The 20,943-nt window shown below is 36.2% G+C and overlaps 1 protein-coding gene across 3 annotated transcripts in view; it reads right to left on the bottom strand.

The window, feature by feature from the left end:
* Positions 1 to 1,832: 1,832 nt before the first annotated feature.
* Positions 1,833 to 20,943, bottom strand: part of LOC100748331 (calexcitin-2) — a 44,189-nt gene continuing 25,078 nt past the window's right edge. Inside the window, exons 1-8 of one of the 3 annotated variants that reach the window (XM_012383625.3) lie at positions 18,340 to 18,347; positions 12,316 to 12,321; positions 8,648 to 8,714; positions 5,235 to 5,287; positions 4,921 to 5,040; positions 4,565 to 4,679; positions 3,653 to 3,750; positions 1,833 to 3,562 (exon numbers count right to left, since the gene is read on the bottom strand). In XM_012383625.3, coding sequence (XP_012239048.1) covers positions 3,455 to 3,562; positions 3,653 to 3,750; positions 4,565 to 4,679; positions 4,921 to 5,040; positions 5,235 to 5,287; positions 8,648 to 8,705 — 552 coding nt within the window. In that variant the 5' untranslated portion in view covers positions 8,706 to 8,714; positions 12,316 to 12,321; positions 18,340 to 18,347 and the 3' untranslated portion in view covers positions 1,833 to 3,454. Of the gene's footprint in view, positions 3,563 to 3,652; positions 3,751 to 4,564; positions 4,680 to 4,920; positions 5,041 to 5,234; positions 5,288 to 8,647; positions 8,715 to 9,407; positions 9,432 to 12,315; positions 12,322 to 18,339; positions 18,348 to 20,943 lie in introns of those variants that run through there. The other 2 variants (XM_012383626.3, XM_003488003.4) reach the window with 2 other exon arrangements.

Raw genomic sequence — 20,943 nt, 5'->3', positions numbered from 1 at the left:
CATCGATTAATCGTTTTATCATTCTGTATTTTTCAGTTTGGCGGTAATCGTGCGTCATGTACCATTATTTTTTTTATTGGAACGAGTTGAAACAAGTATATTATTGCTGTTTAAAGCAGAAAGTGAGATGACATTCGTAGAATGCGTATTATATAAAAATGATCGATCTAAAGTTTAAATTTTTATATTTTCCATCCATTCATTAATTTCTTCAGTAAGGTAAGGACGAAAATAAAGTAACGTTTGTAAGATATTTAATGATCTAAGACCATGATCTTAAATTAGAATGCTATGGCTGTGGTAGATTTGTAGTTAGAATTTTCATATTTTTATTCGTAATATAAAAATTACGACATTCGTTTATATTATTTAATCGTGTGTCAGCGTTTTCAAATCTAATTCGAGAAAAATAATACTTCTGCTAAGTTCTACCATCTACACACACGCACCTTAACCTTTATATCTATTTTACCTGTATATTACGGCAAATAATACTATAATCCCTTTGTATTAACGTATTAAACAAATTTATATATGTAAAGCCATCTTTCTCTCACGCCTGAAAGATGTATCTTACATCACAAAGATCTACCACAACCACAACATTATATTACACCAGGGAGATTATGCTAACGAAATACAAACAAGACGTAATGGGAATAATAATTCATTATAGAATTAAAGTCCATATACATGTTTATTTAAAGAGCTAATGTGCATTTAGTTTTTACATAACATTGCTGGTATCGTTATCGACACGTTTCACAGACAGTCAGTAACACCATTAATATCTACATATAAGCTATATGTCGAACAACAGTATCACACGTGTTGGCGATAATCGGCTGTCATAATTATCGTTTGTCTAATAAAATTCGTGACAAAAAATTTAGCGACGGCTTTTGTCTTTTTTCGTCGATTATTCTCTTTCGTTAGAACAATCGCTTTATTAAACAATAGGTCACGATTTATCGTCGTGTATAGTGCGGTTGCCTGTAACAGATTATGCCCGACTCTATATGTTCACAACACTTCGACGCGTGTATTTGCACGCGTATTTTCAACGGGCAGTGACTGATAATGAAAGCAAGCGCCAAAGCGAATTTTACAACACCGTCATGCCTTCTACGGTGAAATTTATGACGAGTATTTGAAAATTTTGCAGCGATACGCATACGAATAGAACACTCGTTCTGTCGCTCCTGTAACACCACTCCCCCGTACAATGTAAATCACCTACGAGGCAATTTGCACCTTCTTGCAACGTCTCGACTCATTCTTAGTACGATAGTCTATAACAAATAGCGTTTCAATAACAATAATGTTTATTGTAATGCCATGTATCGGGATCTGGTTTTAACTAATGGCATAATAAACAGAAGATGATTATTGGCGGCAAAATCTGCTACATTTCTGTCTTTTTTTCTTTGGTTTTTATTGCAATCTTCATCTTCAAGTGAACCGGCTTTAAGGCGTGCTTGTGCACTTGTTGATAAAGTGTCAGACGAGTCATTAACACATTCGATGCAAATTATGCGACGTATCTTCGTTCTTTTATATTGTTTATCGTTTTTGTCCCATTTGTTGCCTTTTTCCTTCTTGAAATTTTGAAAAAAAAATGTGATTTGCATTCTGTTTATTTTGTCATGAAAAATGATCAATTATAGCTTCATTTATAAGAAATTTTACGTATATATTTTAAATATTCCAAGAAAAAAAATTAATTACTTTGCATTAATAACTAACACGAATAACGATAAGGTTTAATAATATGTTATTCATTGTATGTATTTCGTGTTGATTGAAAATCGAGGAAATCAATTGCCGTGTTATCGTTTTCAACTTTCTTTTATTGTACATTCAGAGTTACATGACAGACTATATTAAGTCGCGGAACAACGTTGCTGTTCAATACTTTCAAGCACAAGAAAGTTTTCAAAGATGTAACTAAACGTCTCACAATCGTATTCATATACACGTTCATGTTTTTTCTTTATTTTCACAATTTCGCTTAAATGAAAGGTTCCGACGAACTGTTAATTCAGATAGAAAATATGAAAATATTAAATTTGTAGTTAAAGCATGTGTACAAATACGAACGCGAATATTTGAAATTTTACTCAAATTCGTTAAACTCCTAGTGCCCATTAAATTATTATTAATATTATAGCTATTATTTTGTTGCATATGTCGAACATTTTTTCTCCTTAATGTCTATTCAATAACATCGACTTTGGAAATGTTATTTAAAGAATTGAAGATAATACAGAGGAAACTGTACAATAACATAATGTCAAAGTATCGGGCAATAGAAGACTAAATGGCTTAAAACTCAAATACGTACCGGTATTGTTTAATTCTTCGATTCTGCATCGTCGAGCCAACATCGATTAAATTTTAAAAACCTCATAATTATATTTATTGAATATAATTTATTGAAAACTGTCATTCAAATATATATACACATATATACATACACATACACATGTATATATATATAAGTGTATATTTCTGTTGATATACGTGTGTATCTTTTATTCCTCGGTATAACAGCGTATATAATGTCTATACAAGACACATTTAGGGCAATATTGAAACTCGTTTAAAATATAATACTTCATCTCAGTGATATTCCTTACACGATAATTAAGCCAACGTTTGTTTGATTAATCCGTCTCTAGTTTATTTCTGCCAATGATTACAAGAAGACATATTCATTTTTTTTTTCTTTTTAATTATTTTTAACACTGTTCCACGTCGATCTCTTCTTCAACGTTACACGAAAACGCTGGAACTATTTTATATTTTTATATATATATATATATATGCGGGTATCTTTTGTTCTGAACAAATTTCGTTTTTAAACTCTGAAAATACCGTCTGTTTAACAATGGAGGGAGATATTTTGTTTGCCAGAGTCGAACGAAAATCGATCGTTCGATTTTTCACCGCTTCGAAAGCACAACGATCTTGCCACTGGACGTGAAGGAGACTTGCACAGGTCACGATCATTATAGTTCGTTTTCCTTACATTTAAATACGCTACAGATACAAACATACAATGAGATTATATTTTAATTACCGTGAGCGTATCGCGCGCGGTAAGAGGAGTTTCGCTGTTGCGCCAACGAAATGATATTTATTTGTCAAACGCATCTTGATTCGTGAATTGGAATCGCGCAGACGATTATTTACAATCGTCAAAAGAAGAAAGGAGGAAATGAAAGAACAATCGATCTGTGCAGATGATGGTAATCCTACGAATGGTTTTTAAGAAATTAAATATTTGCATTTTATTATTCGTTGTCGAACAAAAAGAGCTTGGCTTGTCTCGTAATCTGGGGCTCGAGTAAATTGACCGTGAGAAATCAGTTGAATGAAGAGTAGAATGCGACGCAAGGGAGTATAGTATATATTTATGTACGTCGGTCGGTTTTCCGCGAGGCAAAGCGAGTTAGAAGGAAGTTTTTCCGAAAATAAAGTTTCCGGCTGCGGTCGGCTCGTCCGAGGAGAAATATTGCTTCCAGAGGTTGGTGAATTTATCCCAGGTAATTTCCTTTCCCTGTACAAAGAGAAACGATTCAATGGAATTAATGTTCCGCCCCTGAGCGTCGTATCCTTTGTACGAATCTGTCGCGTGATTTTCACTTACGACTCCTAATTTTTTGAAAGCCTCCCTGGCCTCAGCCTCTGCGACACCGTGGTATCTGCACACGTTACAGAATTCGTTCTCGTCGATCGATTTGTCACCTGACCAACAGAAAACGGCACATTCTTTTGGTTAGTCGTCAATTTGCTCATTGAAAGTGGCATTAAAGTAACGTTACAAGATTCGTTTATTTCTAAGCGACAAATACCTTATAGCTACGTAAAACTTTCTTAGAACGTTCTTTACTTGCGCCAGATTTTTTTTCAAGTGGATAGATCAATATAAAAAAGAGCGTAATACGTAGTGTCGTGAAATAATCATGTAAAACTCGATCAACTTGTAGGAAGTACGGAGTACAATGCAAGTAAAAGAGGAAAATGCTGAAGGGATGGGAAATCCCCATGGATCATCGGGCCCATCGACATGCCCGTGGTCCTTTCGGAAAAGGGGTACCTGGATAGGCCAACGTGATCATATTTGGTCCTGAACGACTGTAAAAACGTGCGTGTGATGGGAGCACGGAAATCGTTAAAAAGGGAGGTTTTGTTGGAAAAGGTTGTCGTTGTCGTTGGTCGTTACGAGTTGCTCTAGTTGTAATATATTAATTTATTAAGAAATAGTTCTAGTTAAATAATCATAGTTTTTTGCTCTATCATTTGTAAATAAATATATAAAATGAAATCAGTATACTCGTATGTAAGAAGCGAAGGTATTTCTGAAATTCAATATCGCAGGACTTGGTAAACAAGCTCCGAATATTTTTGTATTGATCATCATTTATTATTTTGAAAGTTTCAGTATGGCATGGTTGCGAAATTCTTTCATAAATATTTAACGAAATTTCTGAAGATATTGGAAAAAGTGTATCCGAATTTTTTTTCATCATTCTGGGAACTGAAAGTATGATAAACTTACCAGATGCATCGAACAACTGGAACGTCACAGACATGTATGCTTGTTGCCATTCGGATGGGTTCGATGGATTTTTTGCGTATTCTTCCCACAGTGAAAACCATTCATCTCGACTAACCTGAAATAAACAGGAGAAACAGAAAGTATGAGTCAGATGTTTCTGCTCGGATCTTCTAACAAAAGCAGCTTTGAGTCGTTTCTTTCGAATACCGTACAGCAAAGTTCCACTGGAATTTCAACAATTTTACATCACTCGACGAGATCAAACGAAACGCGTGTAATTAAATCTTTAAAATATAATTGAGATAGAAGACCAGGACAACTACAGTAAATTTTATATTCGATAGGAATTCGTTTACCTGACCGTCTTGATCTGTATCAGCTCCTTGCCTCAAATTATCCCACATTTTAAGCAAAGTATCCCTTATACTTTGAGCTTTGGGATTATCGGCAGACCAACCTCTGTTTTCATTGATTCGCTAAAACAAAGTGAAAAGAATCGTGTAAATATCGTTTTCTAAAATATGAAATAAGTTTGAAAAATGTAACTGCTGTCTCTACGAAAGAGTCGAATATTTGTTACTATATCTCAACATTACTCTTTAATTAACTGTATCGTTTCTTCGACGGTCAAAGCTGAAAATGACTAAATAATAAAATATCGAATGCTTACTTGTATAGCAAGATCTAGATCCTTCTTATCAATCGCACCACTTTGATTGAAATCTAGGAACATAGAAAGAAAGTATAGATATAAATGTTATTTTCAGTAGAAAGTAAGATAACAAAATAGCGAAAATTCCCTTCCGATCCGACTCTGTCCACTCCATTAATCTTTGATCAATGAAAGCTCGAAGCTATCGCGAACAACTACAACGTAGCTCGTAGTTCGTTCGACTGGTACAGTCAGAGCGAGCCATTACTATCCTCTATATACGACATGACTGGATCTTCTCAGAAATTGGGCAGACAGAAGGGAAGGACAAGGTGAGAAAGAAGTACATAGTTGGTATCTGGCACGAGACCAAGGGAAAAAAAGGGTAGTGGAACGTTCAACGTTTATGTCAGGATAGTGTCAAAGGCATTGCCGCATTAAGTTGACACTGGCCATTTGGGGTAGCGTTAGCCTCGTCAGCTTATCGTTTCGCACGCGTCGATGATCGAAACAAAACCTTCCCGTGCCTCGTTGAAAACTTTTCACAGGGGAAAAGGGGCTCGATCACGTAGGCAGAACACGTGACAAGGAATCGATGTAATGAAATATGGGTATGAATAAGATAAGGGTAGCCAGAGGGATGGTATTTTGGCCTGTATCCAGCAAGAGCTGTGTGCAAGATCTGACGTTAGACCGGTGGAAAGGTCTCTCGTCGATCGTGCCATTCATCGCTCAGAGCAAGGTCGTTGTCGTTCTCGCGACGTTTGAATCGGACGTCATTAGTTTTCGCAAAGTCGACCCAATTTCGCAAGTCGACTTTTCTGCCCCTTTTCAGGTGTCACCTACTATCCTTAGATTCCTCCGGGATTCATGCCGTTTATTAATTCCAATTTTGCCGAGTGAACCCTCTCTCTTCCGATGCTTTTCTACTTATTTCGCCTACTGTTCCCTTCCGTCTCCATTTTTCTTCTTCTTCTTCTCGCTTTCTTCTATTTTTCCTGCTCTTTGTTTATATTCTCTTCCGTGTGGTTTTGCCTCGTCTTATCAAATAGTGATTACGATTCGACGATGTAAAATATACAATTGCGAAACCCGACGGCAGTCAATTTTTACCGAGGTCACGATGAAATAATTTAGCAGAACAAACGATTGGGAACACGCTAGATATCTGGTGGTTCCGTACTACGCTAAACTATGGGGATCTTTTATCTGATGTTAAATTGATTAGGAGGCACGTGTATCTGTCTAATATAGCTTCTACGCTACGTTTTGACCTAGTATCGGAATATCGTGCAATAATTCTCGTCAACCTTTCGTTATTATTTCGCTGCTCTGTATTTAAACAATTTCCCGAATAACGTAGAATTTGCAATATGTACTATAATCTACAGCGATTGTACGAACCTTAGGAAAAGACAATTCTACCGAATCACACACGAAACAACAGTTCTCTCAAGGAAGAATATATCTAAATTTTTATCTCGATAATTAGAAAAGTCCAGAGAGAATTATTTCACGAAACACAGGGGAATCGTAAATTACGTAAAGATTTATTATCGCAAAGCAGCCTGTCGAATTAATATATTTATTGTCACGATCAGATCAAATCAATCATGGCAAAATCGGGTGATTTGGCTGCATACGTATAAACCACTAGTTTTCAAACGAAGATTCGCAATTCATCGCACCGTTCATGGCTTCTCTGGGTCACGGTGAAATACCGTATCGACAACGAAGAACAGCCCCGCAGGATATGTTTAGCAGTCGATCGACGGTCAAAGAAGGGAAGAAAGTAAGGGGCTAATGAGGGCCACGAAGCGTGTACACGCCTGTGACCTCCACACGCTCCACACAGGCAGCCTCATCGTCGCATAGCGCGACTGATCGTGCTAACGCAGTTCCCGATGCGCACGTAACCACACTTACCGATTCTATTCGCAAGTTTCGTTCTCTAATTACGCGTGAAATTTACGTCAGTCTATTATTCCCATCCGCCACACTGTCATCATCCGTGAGAAGTATCTATGTGTTATATACACATGCAAAGGTACTTTCGAAACTTTAACGCTGGAAGATACTCTGTCAGAAATTTTGGCGCTTGAATGCGTCTACGTGAATGGCCTTTCTCGAAAATACACAGAACTGCGAATAAGTCGTATGAATGATTGCCCGCGAGTTACACATACGACGAACATAGAAACATTGCTGCGGTACGATAGGCGTATACGGTGAACGTGTAATTTCAACGCGACAAGACATCCCCCTTAACCGCGTCCATTGTTTATCTGCTCCTGTTCATACCATAAATAGGTGTCCAGCCTGACTCACTTTTGCTCAACCACTCCAACACATAGGTGCCATAGAGAGACCGAACAAAACGGCCCTGTATAGCCTTGATTCCGTTTTCAGCCCCCAAAAATACCCTCGAGAGGATGTCGTCTACTCTTCCTCCTCCAACCTTTCCGGACCGTATTTCATTTCGCTGGAAGCAGCGTGAATGTTCGCGCTGCTCTCCGCGATAGCCCCGAAAGGGGCCACCAATGGAAGAAGATTGTTAGCTGACCCGACTCGATTCGTGGAAGAGCTACGAGAAACGCGTTAAGATCCAGGGAACGACAATCGGTTTTGTTATTTCGTTACCAGGCAACTGACGACGCTTCTTGGGGAAAAATCGTAACCGATTCGCGATGAAAGCTTAACTATACCGGTCTTGTGGTTGATGGTCGTGAACGTTGGTTCTGATAAGGTGGCCATGAAATTTTCTTGGCACAATTAGGTACCGTTAGGGATGCGTGATGATCGGCATGAAATCGGATTACTCGGAAGCTTAACGATCATGTTTGATATCGGGGAGAACTTTGAACGTGGAATGCGTGGAATGAATTCGTTTAAACGGATTTTCCCCGATCTTTGCTCTCTCTCTTTTTTTTTTTTTTAGTGTTTCTAGTTGGGGAAAAATCCAATTAAAGCTGTTATCTGATAAATTTGCTTTGGAAGAAACGTGGAACGTATTGATTTGTTCTTTGTACTAGACGGCGATCACCTCGGAGCGAATGTAAATGAAAATGAATTTTAAACGTGGCTTTGAAATAAATTGATTTGAAATTTTGACAGCAAACATCTTGCTAGATTGTCGACCAGGTTTTACGTCAGACTATACGCACAGTACGGGACGCAACAAATTAATTAAAATTTGTCATTCTAACGCAAAGACTAAGAGCTAAGAGCTTCTTTTGTAAACAGATTGCTCGATATCAATGAGACGGCTCAACGATAGGCGAAGATAATACAGCGATAAGCATAAAACAGAATAAAACTTAACTACGAGGATAATCGACGAGGATCTTTCAAATTGACACCGTGGAAAATTAAGATTTTATACAATCGACACAAAGTACGAAGGCTATCAAGATAAAACGCAGTGTACTCACCGAAAAAGGTGTTGAAAACGTAGAGTAATTTCGTTTTACGGAACTCTGACAGTGGCATCTTGTCAATCTGCAACAGAGAGGAACAAGGGAGTTGTTAAGCGTGTCCGTACGTTCGTGTGTGTCATGTTAATATTCATTCTCCGATCGAATGACGATCAGGGTCGATTGTCTCGAGCGACCGACCCTTATTTTATCTCGTCAGTAAAAAGTAACCGCGGCTTGCTTTTTATCGAGCTGCTTTGTACAACGCCTCGATATTTACAAGGCCGTCGTGAAGACACAAAGTCAGCTTAATTCAGGTACATCGACAGGTGTTTTCCGATATCTGGACAATAATTAAAAACTTTCGAATCTTATTTTCGTGACAGTCCTTCGATTCGCTAACGAGCCTTCTTAGACATGCGACCTACTTCACGTAATGATGAGAATTCTTCAGACGTTTGAATTTTTAATTGAGAAAATTATTCATTGTTACTAAAATATTCATATTCGATATTCAACAATTATCCACTATCGTAGTGGTGCTGATATATTCTACTAATAAAGGAATTGAAATAATTGCAAATAATTGCCCTGATATCTAAAGTGTCTAATTTATGCTTGTATATGGCTGCTTTGATTTAACGGTAACGCAGCTCGAAAAATATAAAGTCTAGAGCGAATGCGTTTAAAAATTTAGCAAGAAATCTTCGCCAGTCATTTCAACGACATTATAAGGCTAACTTAACATGAGATACATCACTATTCGCGAAAACGATACCTTCCACTTGTAGCGTCACAAAACAACTGAAGATGTGCCAGTGTTGTTACCTACTGGCCTTGGAGCAAAACTAAAGCCAGATTGATGGCGGCTTAAGTGATCATTTTTCCCCCTGACGCGGAACTAATGGAATTATAGATACATCGTTTTACATGATAAAAGTAGAAACATAAGGTAGAATTGTCCTTTTCACTGAAAGCAAATATGAACTTTCCTGAGTTGTGTCACTGTCAAAGCAAAGCAGCGATATCTTTACAACGAAAGCATCGAACATGTTTGTTCAAGAAAAAAGAAAAATTCGACCAAATGAATCGTCTCCTGATTATTTTAAGCGAGATACGAGAACTTTAACGAGCAGTTTATAAATTGTTCAACTCTTATTTTACGAGACGTGGTCTTACGTTTATTCGTTGGAGAAATTTTGGAAAAAAAACTGTTGGTCCTTCCTTTTGCCCCAAGCCGAAATGACTGACATACTCACAGAAGGCAACCCTTTATATAATAAGATTTAAAAGCCTTTCCTTACCGAAGATAACGTGTCTATTTGAGCGTTTAATGACGTACATTTCGCTATAATGCCACAATAATACTGTAGATGTAATTTAAGATATCTGCAAACATCAGGAATGTATTATTGACCGTAACGTGACGTAAATTATGCTCAAGTGATTCACACGGAACGAAACGTTGCTTGGAGCCTGTTCTTTCCCTTTTCGTCGAATCCTATGTACTTGGTGCCATCGACCATCGAATTTTACTTGCGGTATAATATTAACCGTATTAATAACGATTCCATCGAGGTTCGGAAACTCTTATGTGCCTACGGCGATTACGCATTCCTATGTAAAATACGATGGTAATTCTCTTTTATCGAATATTTGATCAACCTCTGACGTATTTAAGAAGAATCGAAGTATATCTGAATGCTTTGTCGTAAACATATTAAGCAATTAGGGAAAAATCTACTGCCTGGTTGGGAAACATAATTTTCATCATCCGTCAAGTTATCACGTGTGCTGAATAAATTTGTTACGTTTATGGTTACCGGCTTCCTTGAATCTCACGTATACATATTTTATTGACTATTTTCTCCAGCCTCTTCAGTGAATATCTAGTAGTTTATGATAATAAACTCGTCGAAATAGCTTCTACGATATTTATCGTATTCATCTTTCATTCATGACTTATAGTGTCTTAATTTGTTATACGTAGAAAATATGCGAGTATCGATAATCATTTCTACAGTAAGATATTTTAGAATTTATCAAGATAAAATTAGAATCTTTGACATTGATCAAAGTCAAAGCAATTCTGTATTTACGTTTTAAAGCGTAAACCATAAATCCCCTATTTTAAGAATGGAAACTTTTTCCTTTCTCTATTGGTTTTTCTTCTGGCGTTTCTTATTACCATTTTCTCGTAATGTTCAATCATCGTTCACTGTAATTTGCGCGTGTGATATTCAGTTTAGAGAAAGCAGAGATCAATTAACCTCGTAATCCAATTACCACCTATTATATAATAAGGACGTTCGTGGTTAACTCGCGCTAGAAAATCCGAGCAACGATCATTCAGTACGATGTGAATATTATTAATCGTCGTATGATTTGTAATAAATAAAAAATAATAACAAGTAATCAGCCCTGATAGCTATCTATTGAAAAGAGCCACAAGAAAGTAGCTACAGCCAACATTGTAATCGTGTATAACTGTATATCATTAGAAGGTGGTATCGCGTCAAGGTGAATGTTGACGTCAATCTTTAAAGTGATTAACGTTGCACGGTAATCTTTTCATTTGAAAATGTCCGTGCTCGTGAACGTTTCCATGTAACTCGTCGTTTATCAATTTGCCAATCAACACTAGCGAAGATTTTACGATCTAAGAGCTCCTTTCACCGTTGATGGTGTATGATACATTATCTTCTAATTTGATAATAAGTAAATTGACCGCGAACTTTGTTGAAGTCGAACGGTTAGCGAATTTCTGCCATCGTTCGGATAGTTTAATGGCAACTTCTAGTCGCTATTATTGGCCGTGCAAGTGTTGCCGGTTTGCAAACAGCTCGCCACGACTTGGAACTGGTTAACTTGTAGGCAATTTCCCCATTGATCGAACTTGACTGTAAACTGAAATAGTTTGTGTCGATTCCTGTACACCAGTTTTTTTCAAATTGATTAATTAACAAGTCGGTAAACAGCGTAGTTTGTTCGTGTGTATTATGTCGGGTCAATTAAAATTGTAAATAATCAATTTGCTTGGATGCAAGCGCACTTGTATAGTTGAAGTTTTCTCCCGTTTATGCCGTGTGTAAAATAACAGATACTTTGAAACAATGTTTGTTCTTTTATTCTCGATCCCCCAGCAGCCGTACAGAAATTTAATTGAAAAAAATTACTTCGTGAAAAAATGTTTTCAGTCAAGCTATTCATTGCACTTCCAGTCAATTCTGGTCAATAACTGTGAAACTTGATAACAATGTGAAAGTTCTTCCACAAAAAAAAAAAAAAAAACAAACAAACAAATAAAAATAAAAACACGGAGAAAAGAGAAAACTTTTAATAATTATAATTATCGCAAATCGATAAAAGCTTTCAATACACGTTATAAGCAAAAAATGAAGCGTGAAGTAAAAGAGATAATAAGCCGATAAATTGTTGTGCTTGAAATTCGGCGACGTCTGCAAGATAAGGCAGTCAGACAATATGGCGATGCAACACAAAGATCCAGAGTAAGCTTTAAGTCCATTGTTTCCACTAACACTATGAACAACCTCGATTCTCTAGCAACGTAAAATATACGTGAAACCAGCTCCTACGTTGCAGTCTTGTTATCTGCTCCTGCCAATATATCAACCTGTCAATACGCTAAATATTGTACAGATTTGATGAGATACACATGTATATACGTGGATCTCCAATAAAAAAAAAAACCATCTCAATGATTCTCGTGGGATGTACTATAACTTGGCTGCTATATTGGACTATTTTCTACACTTTTTTTTTAAGTTCATTTATTCGCTTTTTATTTGCTGCTTTTTTGTTACTGAAATTGATGCGTCGAATAAAATATTTTAGAGCTTCGAATGGATATGAGTAAAATGGCACGATATCGATTATAGACTTGTTGAAACGTAAGTTATCAAAAGAGCTTGTTTGTTCGTATTTTCAATGGAAACCTGCATCATACGTCGATACGTGTAATTAATATTATAATTAATATCGAAGGCTCCTTTACGATTTGACAAACTAGGTATTAAATCTGCATATCGTAAACCTTTATCGCTAAATAAAGACGCGACCGTGAAAGATTGAAAGGGTATAGTTTATTTTTAGCCCACTGGATATGGAATTTTATTGGTGGAGCAATTACAAGATAAAGTAACGTAGGGACATACTGTGTCATCAATCGAAAGAGAAATATAATAGATAAGTTACGATAAAGATAGATATAGATAATTTTCTAAGTAGAAAACGCAACGACTAGTTGTACTTTCATCCGACGAGTCACTTTCATTTTAGGATACGCGTGTTTATTTCCTACGATATTTATTAAAACAAAGCAAATAAAGTTTCCCATCGAGTAACGTTTTACGTTGCTGTACAACGATTGATATAAAAATTTAGTTTCAAATTAGCCTTACGACTCATTATTCAAATCTCTGGATTAAAATATTTCTCGGTGGAGGGCAAAAGTACCTAATCCCGGTATAGTTATGGCGCAACTTGGCAGAAACTCGTAATTACCAAATGGGAGTTCACGTTATTATTAATTCCAGTATTATTACAACCAAAAAGTAAACGTACTGCCCTGTTATTTTGAATAAAAGCAAATGACGCATTATACATGGTGGAACATTTTTATATACAAATATTTAATACCAGAGTCAGAAAGGTTCCAAATGGTAATATTATTTGTAAACTATTTTTTTATTTTCTAATATTACCGTCATCGTAAAATTCTAATTAATAGTATATAACATATCTCTAATAGTAAATAATACTAATAGTAAATAATAATAATCTCTCTTGACGAGAATTTCTTCCCGGAGGAATTTTTTCAATTCTCAGAATAGATGGGAATCAGCGATAAGTATATAAATCTGGCAAATAACGTTGCTGAGGTAATAAATTGTATTTTAAGATATGACACCTGTATAGGGGTATGCATTATCTTGATAGAAGATGACGTTTCTCTTTGCTAAACTTGGTGAAATTATTTGCTGTTTAATATACATATACAGAGTGTGCCGCAGTATCGGGCAACCGATACGGCCATGGATTCTGGACACGAAAGCAATAAGAAAAGTTCGTAGAAACGTATACTCTGTTCGATCTTGTTTGTGCGAGTTATAGCGAGTTTTATATTGGAATAATTCTATCGAAAGGTGGAAATAGTTGAAGTAATTTCACCTATTCACTTACAAATAGAACCCAATATCTAGCGAATAATACGTAGAAAAATGGAGAGTCTAACAGATTGATAAAACGTTTCCAATCTTGTCTCGTGTTCGAATGCAAAAGAGATCATTTCGAAGACCTCTTGTGTAGGTATGCAGATACAGTTCGTTTAAGAAGAAACACGCCATAACTCGAAAACAGGATGAAATAGTTTTACGTGTTTGTATGAACTTCTTTTTATCGTTTTCATGTGAAGAATCTATCACCGGAGCGGTTCATACGGCAAATGAATATCCGTTGCACTAAAAAATCCAGAGCTGCTGTTACTGCTATACTTCGTTCGAAGAAATTTTCAAACGAGCCATATATTTCGGGATTACTTTTTAACATTCTTTCTTTATTGCCACAAGTTCTACGGCGTAGGATTTACAATAGTATTTCTTTGAAAGAAATCCTTAAGCGAATAAAGATTCCAATTTCTTCCACTTCCAACTTCTTTCCTCGATCACCGTACGAACCGTCGAAACTGGACGAGAGGCGCAAATACGTAAATATACGTACACGTATTTCTATGCCACTAGTAATACGATTTACATATCTCAGGGAATAAAATATCTCGGAGAAATAAAATTTTGCCGATCAAAAGTCGCACGATGATTCGCTCGCAAGGTGTGTCACGCCACCTGTATGGATATTATAACGAGCAATGAAAGATATAATGGTGGGTCGAGAGAGTTAGAGCTATAAAGGTCGAACTGTATTATGGATTTTCTACGCAAAGTCCGCGAAACGGAAAAACGATAATGCGTGCGGCTTGCAATGTCGATCAAAGCAAACGGTTAGAGGGTTATACATATTGGATAACGTTGTAGAAATTAAAGTAGAGCGATACAACGTAAAAGTTATTTTTTTATTTCTTTTTTACTTCCTTTTTTTTTTTTGATGTCAAAAAATAAATGGGAAAAAATAAAATTTTACCATATGGATTCGGGTAGAAAATATTAAAATATGTTTCCTGTCTTCTTTATTAATTGTGTCCGTATCTAGCAAGAGATGCATAACGCATGATCTATTTCTTTCATCAGTAGCTTTCAGTGTTTAATTAAAATCGTGTTCAATTTAGTGTAGAATGCATGGCCGTTATCACTAGAATGATCGTATTGTCTCTATAGTTTCGTTGCGTCATGCGGAAAATCCAAAGGCATATGCGAAATCGCTAAAAAATAATAAAATACAAGACGGGAAGTCTAAAGTGAAATTTTTCGATTCCGTATATTTCCTTGTGCTACTGAGTTATTAATGTGATTTAATTTTTATCGCATACATATGGAAATTACAGGTACACTTGTTTTATTCATTTTTAAGGAAATATGCGTTAAGTACGCCATGTATGTTCACCCCCGCGACTTCGTATACGACTGTGGACTTGGTATAACAAAATTTTCACAAAACACACAAGTATGGAGCGCGTGGATATGTTTAATGTTTTCGTTTTAAAATTAACGTCACGGATATCGCTAGTTTACCGCGAAATGTCGATAAATACGATTTAATGAGAAAACTAGGAAATCCGGATCAATTTGTTTTTCATTAACAGTGAGTTTACTTGAGTAAAGAAAATAGAAAAAGTTTTATTTGAACCTAGTATGCTTCATCGCTTCCAAATTTAATGGAACTTTTTCTTCTTTGCATTTATAAAATAAACGTTTAAATATTTATACGTAACTTTAATGTACATTGGTTTAAAAAATTAATTTTTAATAAAGAATTATAGCTTGTAATAGTCCCTTTTAAAATATCACATTTAATACTTTTCACGCTCTTTTTATATAGTAGAGGTAAAAACAAAATTTCGTACACAATTAATTTTATATCTAAATACCGTCGATTAAATCAAATGTATTTTTAATGTTCAAGCTACGTATTACGTTTTAATTATCCTTAGTTACAACCCCGATATAAGCTGCTTAATCGCAATACGCAAACTTTTCGTTCGTATAAATGTTAAAATCAAAATTATGTATTAATAGTTAGTATGTCATAAACTTTCATCGATACGAAACAAAATTGTTATATTTTAATTTTTTCTGGCGATAATTACACGATACGAATAATTGCTAGTGTCGTATACGAAGCGAACACTTTTCCATTACATTTGCATTAAAACCACGCAAATCTTCGTTTATACGGAACGAATTCCCTGGAACTTTCAATCTCGTCGATGGTAATCAATTTCAGCAATTTAATCTCGCACTGCGCGCGAGCTAGGAACTTTGCAATGCCTCTTAAAACGAAAATCTCGCGTCGATACTTAGGTACGACGCGGATATTTGTCGCGACGAGACTATTAGAATTTCAATTTTCCCGACGATAATCGTTGTGCGTGTAAGGAGAAAGAGCATTTCGCAGAATTTTCACGGAGCTACCTACACTTTCCGTTGTGTTCGACGGGACAGTTTTCACGATCGTGCCTCCAGTTCGAGCGACAAATGAAAAATTTCAAACGAGAAAGCCTCTTATTCCATGCTACGTCTTACTAACGCTCGCAAAGGAATGAAAGTGCAAATTAAATTGCGTCTCTTGCAGACGATAAAAAATATGAAAGTCTCGTGGAGCTACGGTTCTCCCCTATCCTACTGATTATTACAATTGGAATAAGATGGAAACTTATTCTTAGAGGAAGAAACGTTGTCGTTAATAAAATAGCTTTGCGTCGTAGGTTCTTTCTTCTTCAAACAGGTATCGTATAAACTGGGAAAGCGAAAAGGAACACGAAAGGGGTCGCAAGACGATCCTTATGAGAACTGGATTCCATAGCGTGTCGAATAAATCATCGACGGCCATTAATACTCGACAAACAAAATAAGCAAAACGTTCCGAGCAATTTCATTTCCAGTTTGGATTGCGTTAACGAACGTTTTATGATTTGTCTACATGGTCAAGCGACAACGTGAATTTATACTCCTTACTCGTTTCAAACATATCCTGCGATATGGGACGTTTCTACGACTCGTATGGGATTGGCAGAATGGTGAAGTTAGATTAGCGAGACGAATTAAGTAGTGAAAATCAGAGTTTAAAAATAATTGAACAATTTAGGAAGTATGTAGATGGCAGAAGTTCGTAATATCACGAGCCATACTCCTAGTGATATGGGATTAGTTTGATTGCATAGGATTGATCGCATTTTATTATAAATTTCACAGGAATAGATAGATGTATGTATAAATGTGAACGAGCTAATACGTAGTCGCGAAAAAGTAATAATTTTGAATAAATCTTCACGTTATATGTCTTCATAAATATGCCAAGTGAAGAACTCATATTCTAGTTATTAAAAGAATCTGCAGACAGTGAAGAGATGAAAGTCTTTATCAACGCATTTATGTGAATGATAGAACTTCATTTTCTCTACATGTAGAAGAATGTCTTAGCTCGAAGTATCCGCTGGTTTCTCGCATGAAAACGATATTTCAAAGCAAATCTCTAGTGGTTTCAATATACTGCACCTTCGATCCTAGCGGAAGAAAAATTAGTTTGACTTTTTAATGCGTTAGTCTAACGCCATTGCTGATAAATATCGGAGTTATGGAAGCATCATAGGTCTGTTATAGGAGAATAAAAATTATATCGTATCTGTTTCATTTTCGCAAATCCGTTCTGTGGAGGGAAGCGCGTGCACTTTCCAAGATTATTATTATGATTTATTTAACAACATAATAAAAATTACATATGATATTTTTTTAGATATCGTTCTCCTATTGTGTCCTCATAAACAATTTTATAGGGATTGCTTCTCGGCTAAAGAAATCCCTTGAGCGATAAAAGAATTGAAAGTTGTTTACACGAGGCGGTCGTGATATTGGCAGCTGACAGTTACAAAATAAGAAGATGGTGAAACTTTGCAATCACTAGTTTCCGCAAAAGCTATTAACAGCTAATGATGTGCTGTTTAAAAAGCGAGAACTATAAAACCTATCTGTTTTAACGTTTCGATAAGAAAAAAGAAAAAAGATGAAACTGTATAAAAATTATATCTTGAACGCAATTCGCAGACTTTTCATTAATTCAGTACGATCTTTCGAACAACGAAGTATTCGTACAATCGACGTCGTCAATGTATCCTTCACTGATCATCGTCGATGAACGATTCCTACACTAATTTGTACAACGAACGATTTTTCCAACAAGCTTCTCAAATTCTGAATCTGTCGTTCAAATCTAGAATTTCTTGTTTCTAGAAGCCCGTATAATCTGTACGGTCGTTTTAAAAAATGGCATCAGCGAAAACAAGGGAACGAAAATGCTGAAACAACGCACGCGTATTCATCGTCCTCGAGGCGTAACCCCGAGAGAGGGAAGCATTTTTCGTTTCGCGGAATGGCATTAGCTCTCATTGAGGGTATTAAAGCGTCGCAGGAATAGCGATTGGCCTTAAATGGAGCGACCGAGAGAGCACGAGCCCAATCGTTGTCGTTCTACACAAACGAAGCCGGAAGTTTCATTTGAATCGTGCCGTGTTTATCGGTCACCAGCCGAGCTGGCAACGACACGACGGTGAATAAAGTGCACGTGCTCCTTGGCTCTGAGTTAAGAAGCTTACTAAATTATGGCCCTGCGATTCGCTGCGTTTATCCGGGGCGACCGTGTCTCGCTGGCACAGCGCTACGGCATCACCAAGTGTCGAAGGATAACTGCGAATCTGCGTTAAGGGTTCTCTTTTCACTGGCAACCAGGCGACAGCTGCACAAGATTTACGTGCAAACGAGAGCTAACGATTTCGGTTGTTTCGCCCCCGACCGTGAGGCTATCCTACCAAACTTCCCTCGATTCTCCTTCCACGATGTTCCAGAGGCGGTAAGAAATGGGATTGTCGTTTATACTGCAGCTCGATGATGAACGGGAATTTGTACGTGCCATGCAGTTTTCATGCTGCGGTTGATCGTTCATTCCGAGATTTAAAAAATTATTCCCTTGTAAATGCTACCCTTAACCCGATATAGACGCTGTTCCAGTAAATGTTTTTAATCATGTCACAGATAGTATACATCTATTTATAAATATTTTTGCATCATTGCGTATAACGTTAATTGCTTCTATGTATTTGTCTATTAAGGAATATCACAAGAGTACGATATACTGTGTAAATAAGTTATTACGTTTGGCTACGTGTATCGTAATTCGTGTTACTTCCGAGGAGATAAACCTCACTTTCGCGGCTAATGATGATATATGATCGAATTTTGTAGGACGAATTAGTGTTACATAACTACTTCGATAGTTGATAGGAGGAACGTATTACCATACGTGCGAAGACGTATTACTATGTAAATAAATATTCATCAAATTAACAAGGACAAGGTTATAACCTACAGTAAAATATACAGGAAATACGTACATGAAATCGACCGATTAAGAGATAAACAAAGATTTTATTCAATCATATTTCTTCATTGAGAAACAGATGGTGTAAAAATATATCGCCCTTTGGGAGAAGCGTCAGGAGTGAAACTGAAGAATGTAAATTTATAGTTATATAAAAATGATGGTTCCCTTGACGCGACGCGAGTAACAATAACGTAGGATATATATTTCTATCCCCCCTTGAATATATATTTACGTTACGCGCAAGAGTGTTCATAAATATAAGAACAGTGATTTGGACTTAAACCGGAAAGAAGCAATTTCGTAAATAGCGTAAACGTGCGTAGCTACCTGAAAATTTTTACTCGAAAAATTATAATCCTGAGTGGAGAAAATGTCTCGAAATATACATGTGATATACAAAGCATCCTGCAACACTGGAACTGGTGATATAAATGAGAAGAGAGTGATAATTCTTAATGAAAAAAATATATCGAAGAAATACCTACAAAAAATGTTTTCTTACATGAAGTTACAGTGATTAATTAAGGTGGAAAGTATCATTTCTTTGCACGATGAAGCCTCGTTTACATAATTTATACGCGCTAATGACCATTTATATCGTAACATTTTCTTAATGTGCGAAATGAATTCATTACGTGCTATGGATTAGGAGCATACATATTACAGTGGCATTTTTTATAGGTCGTTCGATGGAACAGGCTAGTACTTTTAATTTCCCGACAACGGCACCTAATTTAATGGCCTTAGATTTCTGTTTTACGAGGTCATCTGATAAAGAAAATTTATGCCGGGATCTTACCACAGAGGTTGATAACAACCCAGCATGTTACTTCTGAATGAGCTAAAATAACAATGTAACATTAAATAAAGTGCAAGGCAATCACTCGTATCTCAGTAACAAGTGATTTTTAAGATTTTACATCGCTAACGTGTTAAATAAAAATTAATGCTTTGCTACTGGAAAGTATATTTCACTTATACGTCACACACAACTGATTTTCTAACACGAAGATGGTATCCCGCTGGTAGTAGCCACCCACATGATAATCAAACGGTTAAAAAAATTCTACCAAATGTCCAAATTGGACAAATTGTGAATGAGAAGAATTAAATAAAAAAAAAAACACAACTGTAATCCTAAAAATCTACCTTAACTCTAGCTTGCGTTATTAGCGACCACCTGATAGGTTCAATTAAACGTTACTACATTATAGGATACCTAATTTTAGCTTGTATTTTATGCTCTATATAACGATGACTATCAATGATCTTTGTCGTCCAAAGCGAAAAATACAAATTTAAATAAAATGAACCATAGCGGTCGTTTATGACTCAACGATACTTATCGAGGGTTAGAAATGTAAGTTTATTTTCTACTCAAGATATAAAAAGACAGCATTATGATCGGAAATGAGAGGGAAATTATCTTATTTTAAACCTGTTACGAAACACTACTACTTTACAATTTAACGACAAAATAATGCTTCAACGAGAAGGTTTGACTAGAGATTAGCTTCCCAACTTTTAAACAAGACAGTAACAAAGTTACAAAATTTAACTTTACGAGACACGCTCCTGGGAAGAGAAGGTAAATTACACGGCCCGGCTGATTGATCAGTTACAGGCTCGAGAAAACTGTTGATTTACAAACGATAATCGAGAAAGTCTAAAGCAAGATACTAATTAGCGAAACGCGTTTCGAACTCGTTGTCGTCGCTGGAAGAAATTAATTATCCAGAAATTAACCA

Source organism: Bombus impatiens, unplaced genomic scaffold, assembly GCF_000188095.3.
Source record: "Bombus impatiens unplaced genomic scaffold, BIMP_2.2 scf_0217, whole genome shotgun sequence".
NCBI lineage: Eukaryota > Metazoa > Arthropoda > Insecta > Hymenoptera > Apidae > Bombus > Bombus impatiens.
The sequence above is the reverse complement of the archived record's forward strand: the minus strand, read 5'-3'. Positions and strand labels throughout refer to the sequence as shown.